This window comes from Olea europaea, unplaced genomic scaffold, assembly GCF_002742605.1.
Source record: "Olea europaea var. sylvestris unplaced genomic scaffold, O_europaea_v1 scaffold311, whole genome shotgun sequence".
NCBI lineage: Eukaryota > Viridiplantae > Streptophyta > Magnoliopsida > Lamiales > Oleaceae > Olea > Olea europaea.
In genome coordinates this window covers 92,228-107,223 of record NW_019249854.1, presented here as the reverse complement: position 1 = coordinate 107,223, position 14,996 = coordinate 92,228, and the positions used below count along the sequence as shown (strand labels likewise).

Genomic DNA, 14,996 nt, shown 5'->3' with positions numbered 1-14,996 from the left:
CAAAGTTATCATGGAAGTTAATTTGGTAAACGCAAATATACAGTACTTCCGATAATAACACTCAACTAAACAAATAACGACACGATGGTGCTCTTACATACATAAAGAAGAAAAAACCTCAACAAACTATAAATTACTCCACAAGACTGCAATGCTGAAGTATAATGAAATCCATAATCCAATGCAAAGAGTGGACTTATAACCTTTGTTACTCAAAATTGGAGTGCTAAATTTGACAAGCCTCATGAAATATATAGATACATTCCCAGTCAACTTATTGTCACTTCAATCTAACATTAACCCACAAAATTCATCTCATTCGGTCATCCAACCCAATTCACAAGCAATCAACAGCACAACATCCAATCCAGTGAATTTCATAGATAAATACGAATACTTAGAAAATTGTCTTCCAAGAACCATACAATTGAAATGGAACTACGATTACCAATAAAAGCCCAAACATACTAAAGAAAAAAAGCATAATCAATTATTAAAAACTTCAACTATATCAGATATTAAGGATAAAGGAAGTGAATCTAGGTTAAAGAAAAATACTCACCTACATGGTAGCATAGGATGGAGGGGGATTGAAGATGGATACTGACAGCGATAGAGGTGGAACAAAATTTCTCACCTTCGTTCGCACAAAGCTGAGATTTTCACCATTTTCTCCCCACAATATCAAATATCAAAACACCGAAAGAGTGATAAATACTCAGGGTTAGAATCAACAATATAAAGGGCGACTATCGGCTTCGTGATGGATTGGAGGAGACTAGGTTTTCTCTGAGGGAGAAATGGGAAATGGGAAAGGGAAGGGTCAGGGAAAAGGGAGGGACCTTATACTCGTTTTATAATTTCTACACATTTTTAAAATTAACTTTTGTATACGGGTTGAGTTGGTCGGCTTCGGGTTGGGTTAAAGAGATAACCTATAACCCAACCTAACCGGACAGAAAATGGGGTAAATATAACCGAACCCAACCCATTTAATTGCAAAAATGGACCCAAACCCCTTCAAAATGCTCCTTTACAGATATTCGACTGAACGTGATAAAATCCGACAATATTATGTTTCAATTGCATGTGATATGAACAGTACGGAGAATATTCGTATACTATTCGACATGCTCCTTTAGAATAACATAAACGTACGACTATGCAAAGACGAACTCCACACAAACTTGAAATCATGTCAAATTACGCCAAAAATACCTCATTTCTTCACTCTCTTCGCCCTCCCCCTGGTGTACGGAGTCTTTGTAGATACAGCAGGACGTCGGATGCGTGTCGATCGTCGCCTCTTTGTGGTGGGTGGGTCATTGCATTGCACGGGTATGCTGGCCTCCCCCGACATGTTTGTCGCACCGCCTACAAAACAATTCCACTTTAATTAGCACTTTATCCATTTGCATCACGAATTTGGGTTAGGGTGACATGATGAGTTCTCCACCGCAATGTACTTACCATCCACCTCCGCTACGCCACTAGCGGACGCAACACCTTTGTCCAAGAGGTTCCCCGAACCACCGGAAGATACTTCGTCATCCTGACTGTTCTTTTTTGGTTCGGAATCCATGCCACATCCACCTAGTATGAAATTAACATGCGACGAAATATTAGTAACACTATATACTTCAAACAGTCGAGAATACATACTAGTGCATGAGGTCATACGTAAGTAAATGATCCAAATATTACGCGTTACTCTAAGCAGTGAAATAGAAGTAATCCACCGTAGTGTACGTACCGTCCGCCTCCGCTACGCCACTAGGGGACGCAACACCATCGTCCTCACGTTTCCCCGAACCACGAAAGCTACGTCGCTGTCGTCACCGTTCAGTGCTGGTTCGGATTCCATGCCGGCTCCACCTACGCATGAGTACCAACATACCCAATATTAGAAATCGCGTGTCGTTCAGGGTTTACAATATACACACTTTCGAATGAGGTGAGATCTATGTACGAAATCAAATATTATGCGGTACTTAAGACACGTATCGTTCCGCTCTTGCATTTCCTTATCCATATCTTCGTCATGATCGATCGACAACGGGGAGAAGCCTCTTCCATGCACTACAAAACAACAATTGTAAAAATGTAAGGGGGTTACGTATTTTCTAGTATCAAATAGTAAAGAAGACATGAAAATGTATCCATAGTAATTGATGCACATACCTTGCAGTTCCGTACATTCCAGGACAGGGTCGGTGTCGCCTCCATTTCCGTCTAAGTCACAAATCCCATGTGTACTCAATGTCAACAAACATAAGTAACATATAATAGATAACAATTTAAATGCAGTACACATACCATGGACTGAAGTAGCTAAGACTGTGGGCTCCTTTGCAGCCTGAGCCATAGGTGGAGTACTTTTAGAGGGAGCTGGGAGGACGAGGGTAGAAATGAAGTCCCTGACCTTCACAAATTCATCGGTCACGTACTGCATGATCTCAAGCTTCACTGTGCGCAGGCGAATTTCGATGAGCGTTCTTTGGTCGAGCAATAGTTCCTCCACCTCGTCTTTCGTGAGGCTCGCACCAGAGGTTTGACCTTGTCGTACATGAGATGTGGAGGGTGCATGAATGGGAGAAGTACGTCTGTGCATGGGTGGAGAGGAATATGTCCCAGTTTGCGGTGTACGAGTGTGGTCATCCTCACTGTCCCCACTGTCCCCCTCGTCCGAGGCCTCTCCATTGTTGTCTCCACTCTTATCACCTTCAGTCTCCTCACGGGCTCCCTCGTCCTCACTGTCCCCCGACTCATCATCGTCCTCAGAGCCTCCTCCACTGGAAACCATTGTGCACTCCCCCCTTGAGTTTCCAACATTCCCCCCACTGGGCAAAGGATCTGGGTGAAGCAGTGCAGGGATAATGTCCCTTGCAACCTCGTCCAACACAGGTACAGTACGATCTTCAAACGGTAGGAGGGTAGAGATACATGGTTGTCCAATCTCGGCTTTGGTGGGACGAAGCGTCGTGGACACGTGTAGCTACAACTTAAAATAAATTAATGTCACCGAAAATGTAACGAGTAACGACACATGCAGATCGCATGCATGAAACGCAATCCAATACCTTAATATTCTTGAAAAATGCATCATACGTCTGGTGTTGCGGCTGTTTGGTACATGTCCAACTCAAAAGCCATGGGGATTGATGACCCAATCGCCGAGCAAACCTATCCCCAATTTCTGGTATTACCTCGAATGCCCAGATCTGTTACAACAGATAGTAACTGTGAGTTGAACATTAAAGGAACCAATGACAATATATTTCTGATGAAATAATGAATACGTTGTATAAAATTTGTGTGTAGTACCTGCATGGCAATGGGGAAGTCGTGAACTGTACAAGTAATCGCCTTCTCCTTCTTATTTGTGGCATCTACAAATTTTCGTCCCAGTCTGCGTCGGAAGCCCCTTATTAGACGAATGTACGATACTCTACCCCAAGGGAAAGAATAGAACATGTCCAGATCGTCCATGATCGACGGCGTCGGAAGTTCAATACCGGCATGGTTATCCGGAGCATTGAACACTCCTTCGATGATTAGAGCAAAATCGAGCTTGTACCGATCTGCTCGGGGCGTCGACGACCGGAGAAATGCCTTCTCAAGTTCGCCACACGAAATCCTCTCCGTTGATTTGAAGTATTTATCCTTCAACCTCTTCTTTTGTAGAACTCGGTCCATCGCGGCGTCATCTAGAAGAGGACCACACATTAAACTCGTGACGAGAGCATACTCTTGCAGGCCAAACTTGGCTAAGTGGCCTTACACTTTAAACCATATTTCGCTGGCCTTTTTAGTTCGTATGCAGTGGAAAACGAGCTGCTGGATTAGTTGGGCTGAGAATTGGAGATCTCGAACCTCGGATAAGAACCCTAGGCATGAGTTACGGAAGTCCGTACGCTGCCGCTCATCGAAATGCTCCAAGACTGTCTTCACGTACCGTAGATTGCTTCGCTGTGAGATGTGGGTCCTCAGCCGCGCATTCTTTGGAACCAGATATTCAAAATCCATGCACCTTCCTGCAGTTGAACATAAATTTAATACGTCAGATGGTAGTATTTGAAGACACACGACACGTCGGGACGGAAATAATAGAACCACATTTCAACGAACAAGGTGCATTGACTAATCAATCAACAAATGTCCGGATCATAGCATTGCAATTATGTTAATGCAAAAGCACACATGCAATGTTGGCACCACTTACAAATCGTGAGATCATACGTTTGAGTAATAGTAATGCGAAGCACACGTACGATGTTGCAACGACGGATCAATGAACAAAATCGTGACATCATAGCATAACAGTATTTTTAATGCGAAACTTACGTGTATTGTCGGAACCAAAATTCAACTTGCATAACTAGGGAAGAAATGAACTCTCGTTCCCGACAGTTCATCGATGGAGAGGCTCATCTGTCGAGAATTACTGAGCCTAACTGTCGGGAACGACAGTTCATCTGTCGACTGTTCCATCTGTCGAGAATTTCTGTTGCGAACTGTCGGGAACGACACTTCGTTGGTAAGTCATTCAACACTTCATGTCAGTGCATGGAGAGTGATAGTGTAAAATATTGTGTACATTTTCGAAGTAGTGCATGATATAGTTCTCGACGTGCAAATACGATAAGTACACCTCAACGGCCATATCCAGACTACAAAACACCAGCTCTGACTTAGACAATAGCAATTCAAGACAATATCAATTGAAGACAACAACGTGCAAATATGCTAAGCCAAAACATCAACTCTGACTAAGACAATAGCAATTGACGACAAAACTATAGTAAGCAAAACATATCTAATATTAGGAAGCACAAAATGTAAATTAATCAACTCACATTTCGAACTGTAAACACTCAAAACTTCTGAAATTCAAAAGTTATGTCGGTTTGCACAAATTCTGATTCAAAAACAGAGGTAATGAATTGTATGTCCTCGATTGGGATAAAATTGTTCCACAATTTTGTATTTATATTTATGGCTTGAAATCTTTCAAAATCCATCATATTCTATCTAATTAACGAAATCCTTTTAAATCAACTAGTAATCGAGGACACCTAAATTTATAAGTATTTCTAAATATCTAGATTGAGGACACCCACATTTTAATGAATAATATTTTACTCTAAATTGAGGAAACTTCAATTTATATGGAGTTTTAAAATCCATGAAACTCTATATTGAGGACACCCCACTTAATCTTTCTCCTTTCCTCAACTACTTCTATAGACGAGGTGTAACGAGCACACTGCCATATGTAAATGCAGTGTATTTATGAGTGAACAAGACCTAGTCACCATCACTTATCAAAACATGAAAAGAAATGCAAAAAGAAATACGACAGTTTCATCAAGATACACTTTATGAAACATGGTATTAATGCACGTGGTATTCATTAGACTATCTCAGTAGGCACTGATGAACGGGTTCCAGACAACAAGAATGGAACTTGGTTCAGCCTCTGCTTCTTCTTCTTCATCTACTTTTGGTGGGTCAGAATCACTCAATGGCTTCAAGTTTGGCAAGAAAATCTACTTTGAAGATGTAGGTGTTGGAGTGCAGGACAAATTTGGTGGTGGGCCGCCTTCACTGCTGCCCAAGGCCGCCGGACTACCTCCCCCATCACCTGCCAAGAAGAGGAGAAGCGGCGTGGTGCAAGGTGGCCAGCCACCAAGGTGCCAAGTGGAAGGGTGTGAGACAGATCTGAGCGGTGCTAAGGCTTACTATTCAAGGCACAAAGTGTGTGGTACGCACTCCAAGTCCCCAAAGGTCATTGTTGCAGGCCTTGAGCAAAGGTTTTGCCAGCAATGCAGCAGGTCAGCTTTGTTTTTTAATTTCCTTTTTTCTCCTTTTTAAAAGAAAAAAAAAGTACATCCCTTGCCTTATTTAAATGTACACGCATGAGCATGCACACAATAACTTAATTACTGATTTTGTGTGCACACTTGCATATAGTTTATTTGCTACTTTTCTAGAATAATCCTTTTTTTTCCCGTTTAGTTTCATCTTATTGTGTGGATAATGTTTTTGTTGAATTTGATTGTTCGTGTCAAACTCATTGTGTTAAATTTGTCACTACAATGGTGTGAATGATCACAGACTTGCAGTAGACTCTCTGCTCGGGAGTTGGTTTTGTTGATAGTGTTGCTATTCACTTCCTTATCCGAAGGCCTTTTAAAATTTATTCAAGATTTCGGTTGTGACATTGGTGAACTTTAGTGGCATGTTTGATAAGATTGACCATAAAATGTTGGAAAAGGCTAAGAAAGAAAAATAAGCTGAACGTTTGTTCATTGTATTTTTAGGTACCATATTGATGGAGATCAAGATAGGAATAAAGAAGGAGTTATAGGTTAAATAGAAGTTTAAAATAGAGTTTAATTTCAATTAGATTAGATTAGATTTATTTTGATATAATTATAGTTTATTAGAAGTTTGTTTTCTTCTTAACTTCTTCTTAGGTTATTTACTCCATAAATAGAGGGGCTTATTCATTGTAATTAATAAAGATTGATTTTCTTGTCCTCAAAATTTCTCTTCTTTGGCCCACCTTTCTTTTTGTTATTTCTCTTGTTTATTAACAAATTATATGCTCCTGCGTCAATTTTGTATTAGAGAAATTCGTTCTCATTTGACCTATGCCTTCTCAAATCCAAACACCCAACCTTACCTTTTCCATCCAATCCATACACGCCGTAACCTTTCAATACCCATCCAAACTCTATAATCACTTTCAACCAACCTTAGAATAGCACAAAATACAAGAATCCTATTGGAAACAGTAGCAGTTCTTACTTCGTTCTAGTGGTTTACATCAGTTAAAAAAAACATAAAAACGTCTTAATTGTTTACTAGAAAATAGTAGTGCAATTTAGGTTTCAAATGTTTCGTGATTAGTTGCCTACATAAAGAATCATATTGTAGGACATGAAATATTTAATATTTTTCAATGGGTTTTAGACTTTTAGTAGGTGCCTTATGACAGTAAATTTAGCTACCCATCCTTTGTTTTCTTGTGCTATGCTGATTGTTTGGTGATCTTTTAATAGCTAATATGTTATTTCATAAGTGATGCAACATTAAAAGAGATTTTATTATATTTAGTTTTTAGTTTTAAAATATATTTTACGAAACATTATTATGGCTGATTTACTAGCTTTTATTAGATATTTCTTTCTTAGAATAGAATCTTTGAAACCTATATAAACGAATCTTTTACATTGTAATAAGGACAACTTTTGAATGAATAAATAATTGATATTTTCTTGCCCTAATTCTTATGTATTTTTGCTGCTTTGTTGGAGATCAGGCCTCTGCCCCTCCTCCCATTTATGTATTATGGTCAGGGATCCTAACCCACATCATCCTCCTTTGGAGGAGCCTAAAAACACTCTGAGAATGAGTTGATGATTAATAAATAAATCAATAAATAAACAATTTCTTCCATCAACTCTTTGAAGTGGTGGGAATCTTTTCATGGTAGCATATTAAGTATTCTCCTTTCAAATTCAACAAAAGCAATATAAGTTGATATGGAATAGCATAACAACCCAGTAAATGAAAAACATTGCCTTAACCCTTCAAAAAGAGGATACATAACAAGTTCTCTACTCATGACTTGTCTCCTTAGCATACAAATTGTTTGACATCCAGTGACCAAATTAAAAAGGAACATGACAACTTCGAGACAAAATTGACCAAAACTTGACAAGTTTAAATTTAAAATTACTTTATAATTCCATAGAGGATGACTGCATTACTCAATACCACCAAGATAATTATACTTCCAAAATCTACACTACACAAAACCACAATCCCTAATTGTTCAATTTCCTAAATCGAATTCTAAGCTTTCTTCTCAGCCCAGGGAGTTCACCAAGTATAGGCTCACGAAGCAAGCAAAAACTGCTTGCTGCGAATTCTGGTACTACATGTTCCTTCCCAATTCGTATACCTCGTTGATTTGATGTGTATGCAGATTATACAACTTCCTAAGATTCTCAGTACAAATTCAACGATATATCTCATCCAAGATGTAGTAGAGCAGTGAAGTTAAGGTAGTACGACTGAAACTGTCTACATGGAGTTCTATTCGATCATTCAAATTGCACAAATGATTATTCTCAAAACTGTGTTAGTGTTTTGATTGTATATTACCTATGTATGTCATTGAATAAAACAATTTCTGTCAAACCAAGACTCATTAATATAAACAAATTCATCTTCATTTTTTCTCAATAACAGCAAAGCCATATCCAAGTAAAATCACAATGAGAATGCTAAAATGTTACAAGCAGGCTGAGCTGAATAAACACTATACTAATATTAGCACAAAGTTTGTACAGAAACGCACTTATCTCCAAAAGAAGCACTCTCCTAACAACTACAGAAGCATCCACTTAAACAAGATAATAATACAGAAAGGAAGTGACAGTATTAACAATTAATAATGACAATACCATAGGAAGCACGAAACTAAAAGAGAATAAAGAACTTCACATGCGAGGAAGGAGCTCACGAACTGAACCAATTTTGCAGAAAATAGAGAGAGAGAGAGAGAGAGAGAGGCAGGAGGCTCACGAGTCACGGACTCACGGAGTCTGTTGTCACAAACATGGTGCAGTGGGCCAGTGCCAGAGACCGGAGAGGCTGTGGGTGATCGTCGGCGGCAAGAAATAACTGAAACGCAGATTTCCAAAATCTTCAAAGCCGGTAACTCGACACAGCAACGACGACTGATCTCCCCGACGATTGATGACGGCGATTTGGCCAGACAATAAGAGAGTCAGCGACTGAGACAGAGCGACGGGCGTCCAAATGTGAAAGGCAGAGACGAGAGGGAAATGGAGAAGTCAAAATTGGAGAAATTAGGTTTGCATTTTGCTCTCGTCTGCCGTCATTTGAGATTCTGACACAATACACATAACACAAGTTTGGTATTTTAATATTTCAGAGGGGCAAAAATGTTATAAATTGATATTTTTGATAGCAAATTTAAAAGGTGACAATTTTGATAAAGCAAACCCAATTTTTGATACTCAATGAAATTTCCTCTTGATAAAAAAGCAACTAGTGTAAGACAGCAAGAATGATGCGAGGATTGTAAAAAATAGACGGGTTTGAATTACTCATGTGAAAATATCTCAGTGGCCAGGGACGGACTGCGGAGTGGATTGCATTGGACAGTTGACTTATAAATGTTGTGTAATGGTCTGACCAATCATTTTTTAAGTTTTACCTTTATAAACTTCTTTTTCAGTATATTGGTTTGAGAATCGATTGTCATAGCTAGGTAGGCCGAGTTGTTTAGTCCATGAAGATTTGTCTCATGGTTCCCCAAGACTAGATTTTCTTGGTCATGCACGACCTATCTGCGATGACCTAGCTAACCATGAGAACTAGTTTGTGTTGCTTTGTGTTGTGTTTTTTTAATGGGATGATCACGTTTTGACATCGCTAAAGATCCATTTGGTAGAGTTTTAAAAAGTCAAAAGTTGTTTCTTAACTTAAAATTTTGTTTAAATAATGTTAGAATAACTTTTTGGTTACTAAAAACATTTTTCAAATAGATTGATCATATATATTTATTTAATGAAACTCTTCAATAAAAAGTAGAAGTAAAAGTAGAAATCTATCAAATGGAACCTTGGAGGCAAAAGATGAAAATTTAGTGGACTCAACTCGTTTAGGTCAATTTCAATTCAGATTTTTAAGGATTGGCATCCTATTTTGACATTATTGGAGCTGGAAAGTGGAAATTTACTCTTAATAACAAATTCTAATGTTGCTCTGTGAAATCTTTATATATCAGTATGTGGGCTGCTTAAAATTTTGATTAATCTCTTAATCAAAAATTTAAAAGCCGACAGAGAGAAGAGTATGTGGGCTGCGTATGTTTTTTTAATCATTGGCGAGTGCACAAAAATACATATACATAAGCGCAGGCACTTCTGAAAATTTATTAATAATCTTTGGCCTCAACTGCCTAATTCATTAATTCAAGCAATACCCAGAAATGTCTTTTATCTCACTTCGCTTACCCATTTCATCTTTCCTTTTGATATTGTCTTATGTGCGTTAATATACATATATGGTATCAAGAACTGAACTTTGAATATACTAAAGTAGTTTTTATTTTTTATTAATTTTATATAAGTGGAGATTGAATGGAGAACAATACAAGAAGCGATAGAAAGTTCAAGAGGATCTGTGTATTCTGTGGAAGCCACCCGGGTCACAGGAAAGTCTTCAGTGATGCTGCTATTGAGTTGGGCAATGAATTGGTGGGTTCCTATGAGTCAATCCTTGATTGAATTTTGATCTTAATTTAACAGCAGTTGACATGGATGTTTTATTGTTCTGTGTTTTAATGTCAAAACATTGACTTCTGTATTTGCTTATGGGATTCTCGTGTTTTTGACTTTGTTTCAAATGGTTTTTAGCTTTTCTATGTTGTTGAATATTGTACATGTTCACAGAATCCCTTTGTATGTTTTGTTTGTGTTTTTTTATCATGGTATGATCGATTTTTTGATAACTCGTTGGACTTTGGAGAGTCTAATCATTATTCTAAGTTTACTATTGAGATTAGGGCTTAACTTTACCATCTCATGATTTTGTTCTTGTCAAGGTTCTACTTGGATAGTGGGATTGATTTGGTTAATAAGCTAATGACTTTATGGTTCGTGGATGTTGATGACAGGTTAATAGGAAGATAGACTTGGTGTATGGGGGAGGAAGTGTTGGGTTGATGGGGTTAATTTCTCAGAGAGTCTATGATGGTGGCTGCGATGTTCTTGGGTATGTAACATTTATTCGGGTTTAAAACACAGTTAGTCATGGAACAGACGTAGTTGTTTCATGTTGTTCATTGAACTTTCACTTTTCTTTTTCCCGTTTAGGCACTCTGTTTGTCTTTATTTCCATAGCACTTAGCTGGTTTATTGCTTCATAATTGCAGAGTCATTCCAAAAGCTCTTGTTCCTATTGAGGTATTTCGACAAAATTTTGGAACCTTATCCCATTGATCAAATAATATTTTGAGCTGCAACGTATGATTAGTTAATAATCAATGTTTTTTGAGACTAGAGGACAGGTAATGATGTTGTTCTTTAGAAATTTGTTTGAAATTTTCGCTTTGCATCAGAGTCAGTTGCTCTCTATTATCGCGGCTTTGCTTCTCGATGCGCGTCAACTATTACTAAAAATCTGCAATGAGCAGAAGCTACAATGGAAATTGAATTGAACTTTTATTGCTATGCACATTGTTGACTCCATTTGATACTAGTTCTCATTGTGGAACTGTTTATGTATAGCCTGCAATGAAAGTAGTTTCATTCAAATAAGGTATCATTGATGAGTGATATTGACAGATATCAGGGGAAACCATTGGAACTGTAAAAATTGTTTCCGACATGCATGAGCGTAAAGCTGAAATGGCTAGGGAGTCAGAGGCCTTTATTGCTCTTCCAGGTAAGTACATGGAATGGTAACAATTTTATTCTCAAGAGTTATTGGTTCTCCATTAACTTAAAGATCTGCATTTCCTTGTCCTGAATTTCTTAGGAGGATATGGAACAATGGAAGAGTTGTTAGAAATGATAACATGGGCACAACTAGGAATTCATAAAAAACCGGTTATGTATCTACATGTGTCCTGATGGTTTAGGTGAATTGGATTATTTTCTAATGATTTGAGTAACTCTCTGCACAGGTTGGTTTGCTCAATGTTGATGGGTACTATAACTCTTTGCTCACGTTATTTGATAAAGGTGTTGAAGAAGGTTTCATCAAGCCGGGTGCTAGGGACATAGTTCTTTCAGCGCCTTCGGCAAATGAGCTTTTAACAAAAATGGAGGTACTAAGTTCTCTCCTGCCTTTGTTTGATTTCTTGTCAATTTATTAAAATCTTCGCTCATTGCTTCCCAGGCTTGGTGTACAAGTAACAAGTAGTGGTCATGTCAATTTAACGGATTGTATGCATTGAATTGCACCTGATATAAATTTTTGCATTTATATTACATGAGCTTTCTTGATGGTCAACCAAGTGTTTCTTGAAGAGTAATAGAAACTACTTTTCACTTTCTAATTTAATGATATCAAATAAGTTCAGATTGAAAATGCAGGACATCAAAGTTAAAAATTTAGCTACGGTCGAATTAGAGGTGTGTTGGTAGTGTGGAAAGTTAGACGAGAAGGAAATGACAAGGTGAAAAGTAGAAGTGAAAATCATATCCTATGTTTGGATTGGAAGGAAAATTAGAACTGAATGTAAAATGTGATGGAAATTAAGTCTTACCTTAACTCCATTCTACTATATCGTGGACTGAAAGTAGCTCACATACAAGAAAGTTCATAAAGTAGACTGTACTACCCTACTCTAACTTTAACAATACAGCCTTGAGATCAGAACATTAAGTCATTAACCCGGTAATATTATAATAGTGATAATGATAAATAGGATGAAAGACAAAAAATATCCAAATATCTCGTTCCCTTTGGGATTGGATATTTTTTATAAGAGAAGTGTACTCAATAACCCTCTCTATACCACTATGATTTAGACAGGGAAAGCTCCAAGGCACGCTCACAATCTCCATATTTCTTCAGTTATATTGTTTGAAAGGAGGTACACTGTACAGAAAAACTGATCTTTATCTTTTACTTTTCAGCAATATACTTCTTACCATGACCATGTCGCCCCACAAGAAAGCTGGCAGATGGAGAAACTTGGTGATTACCCAACGGAACACAAGTCGTAAGGAAATTATTGCTTGTGGTGGGATTTGTTTGAGTGACAGAGTGGGTTTAGATGGGGCCTCATATAATGCATTACTATGTGCACTTTTTCATTCTTTGTGGTTTTGAATTCCAGCAGAAACTGTCATTCTTGTTTTGCATAGTGCCTCTGTCATAATAGAATGGTCAATCACAACACTATTTTGTAGTCATATTAGCAGCTATTCACACTCGGCCATTAGAAATTGCTCAGTGCTTTTTATAAAGTTTTTTACTTTAGAGCACCATATCAATGTCCCACAACGAAATTTGTTGAATATACTACAACAGCATGTACCATAAAGAGGGATTTAATAGATTCACTTCTTTGTCAATAAAGGCCTGTTTGTCATGGTTTTAAAAAAAAGTCAAAACTACTTATGATGTAAGAAGTAATGTTTAAACATATTTGAATAAATTTTTGGAAGTAGTTTAATTTTATTAGAATAGTTTTTAGACGAACCAAGTTTATGGTAGCTTCTTTGAGAAGCTCTTCTACAAGACGAAGCATGACTAGAAGTTCTTTCAAATAAATTCTAAATTATTGATAAGATGCTTCATCATAAAGTTTTTGCTTGACTTCATCTTGAAAAAGATTAGTCGATCTTTGGTGTAAATTAAAAGTTGATAAAAATTTCAAGTTAAATTTAACAATTAATTTTATCAACACGTTTTATGAGATCCATAATTTTTAAATCAAACGTTACTCCTCTTTTATTGAGGCTTCATATTATACCATGTGAAAGTCGGCTAGCAACCTTCAATAGGCCTGCACTTCATACCATTTGTCCTATCTTGTTGAACTAAGGTAATACAAAAGGTAATCGAAGTGATGCATCACTTTCATTGAGGTGCTATATAGAGGCCAACCTTCATAGCTTAGGTGAGGTTCTACAGTGTGATGCAGAGGTGATCAGAGACAATTAGTCTCTTTGTTGATAGAAAATGTTTTCCATCCGCCTCTTTCAAAAGATCTTTTGTACAAAGATTTTTTTTATGATTGATTGATGTGACATGTTTACAGCAGACACTTAAACGATCAATTTGTCAATATATTTTTCAGAGGCCAAACCTAGGCTTTAGGGTGCTACTTTTCCAAAGTATCAAATGTCACCCAACTTATGATTGACGAAATGACACCTAGGAGAAGAAGCCCCGCCATAAGGATAAGACCGCGTGTATTTTCATCCAATGGTGACAATTTCTTTTTTCTATTATAAAACTCAAATTTAGTGTCATCTGAAGGTAATGTAATTTTATGCACTCAACTATAACATTGCTATCTCGTTTTTACTCTATAAAAATCTCTGGTGCCTATACAAGTTGACCGACTTGATCGTTGGAGTGTACGCGATTGTCTCTCCCACAATCAAAAAAGGCTCCGTATTTTTAACAATTTGTCCAAGTATGCAGAAGCTTAGATACATAGACATCTGTAGGCCACGTACAGAAATAGAGGTCAACATATTGTAAAACTAAATAAGCAACCACTTTGCGAAGGAAGGTAAAACGCTTCAAGCCAAAACATTACTTTAACACCATCCCACAACCTCATAATCTGCTCAACCCAAAAAGTCCATGTATCATATGAATATTCATACATGAACATGGGGGACTTTTATTACACCTCTTCTATGGAGGTCATATATAAGGAGTCGAAGTCGAGGTGCCAATGAGAGGCCAACCTTCTATCACCTAGGCGAGATGTTATAACCTACTGTAAAGTTGATCAAAGGCAATTAGTTTTTTTGTTGATAGAAAACGTTTCTCATCTCACCTTTTTCAAGAGATCTTTTGTATAATTTTTCTTTATAATTGATTGATGTGACATCTTTGCAATAGATACCTAAACGATTAGCTTGTCAGTTTACTTTTTAAATGTTAGGTCTAAGCTATGGGGTGACTACTTTTCAAGAACATTAAATGCCACCCAACCCATGATTAACGGAGTGACACCTAGAACAAGACGCATCGATCATCATGATGAGGGTACGTGTCTTTTCATCCAACAATGATAACTCTCTTCTTTTACTATAAAAACTCGCATTTAGTGTCATTTGAAAGTAATACAATTTTATACACTAACTATAACATTGTTATCTCGGTTTTACCCTATAAAAACCTTCAATGCTCGAACACTCTTGTGGCTCATGTTTTCGGCACATCCCGCACTCAAAATATATTATATAAGTTGACTATCG

At 37.5% G+C, this 14,996-nt stretch overlaps 2 protein-coding genes across 3 annotated transcripts; both read left to right on the top strand.

The window, feature by feature from the left end:
- The first annotated feature begins 5,436 nt into the window (after positions 1-5,436).
- LOC111385201 (squamosa promoter-binding-like protein 14) lies at positions 5,437-6,375 on the top strand. The gene is made up of 2 exons (XM_023009578.1): positions 5,437-5,834; positions 6,324-6,375. The coding sequence occupies exons 1-2, from the start codon at positions 5,437-5,439 to the stop codon at positions 6,373-6,375; spliced, it is 450 nt and encodes a 149-aa protein (XP_022865346.1).
- A 3,733-nt stretch (positions 6,376-10,108) lies between these two features.
- Positions 10,109-12,919, top strand: LOC111385244 (cytokinin riboside 5'-monophosphate phosphoribohydrolase LOG8-like). 2 transcript variants are annotated; one of them, XM_023009621.1, is made up of 7 exons: positions 10,109-10,301; positions 10,721-10,818; positions 10,979-11,009; positions 11,391-11,490; positions 11,584-11,654; positions 11,732-11,875; positions 12,690-12,919. In XM_023009621.1, exons 1-7 carry the CDS (start codon positions 10,185-10,187, stop codon positions 12,777-12,779), a joined length of 651 nt encoding a protein of 216 aa, XP_022865389.1. In that variant the 5' UTR covers positions 10,109-10,184; the 3' UTR covers positions 12,780-12,919. The 2 variants fall into 2 exon arrangements, with proteins under 2 accessions (XP_022865389.1, XP_022865390.1); XM_023009622.1 differs by lacking the exons at positions 10,721-10,818; positions 10,979-11,009 and having other exon boundaries at positions 10,175-10,301.
- Positions 12,920-14,996: the final 2,077 nt, after the last annotated feature.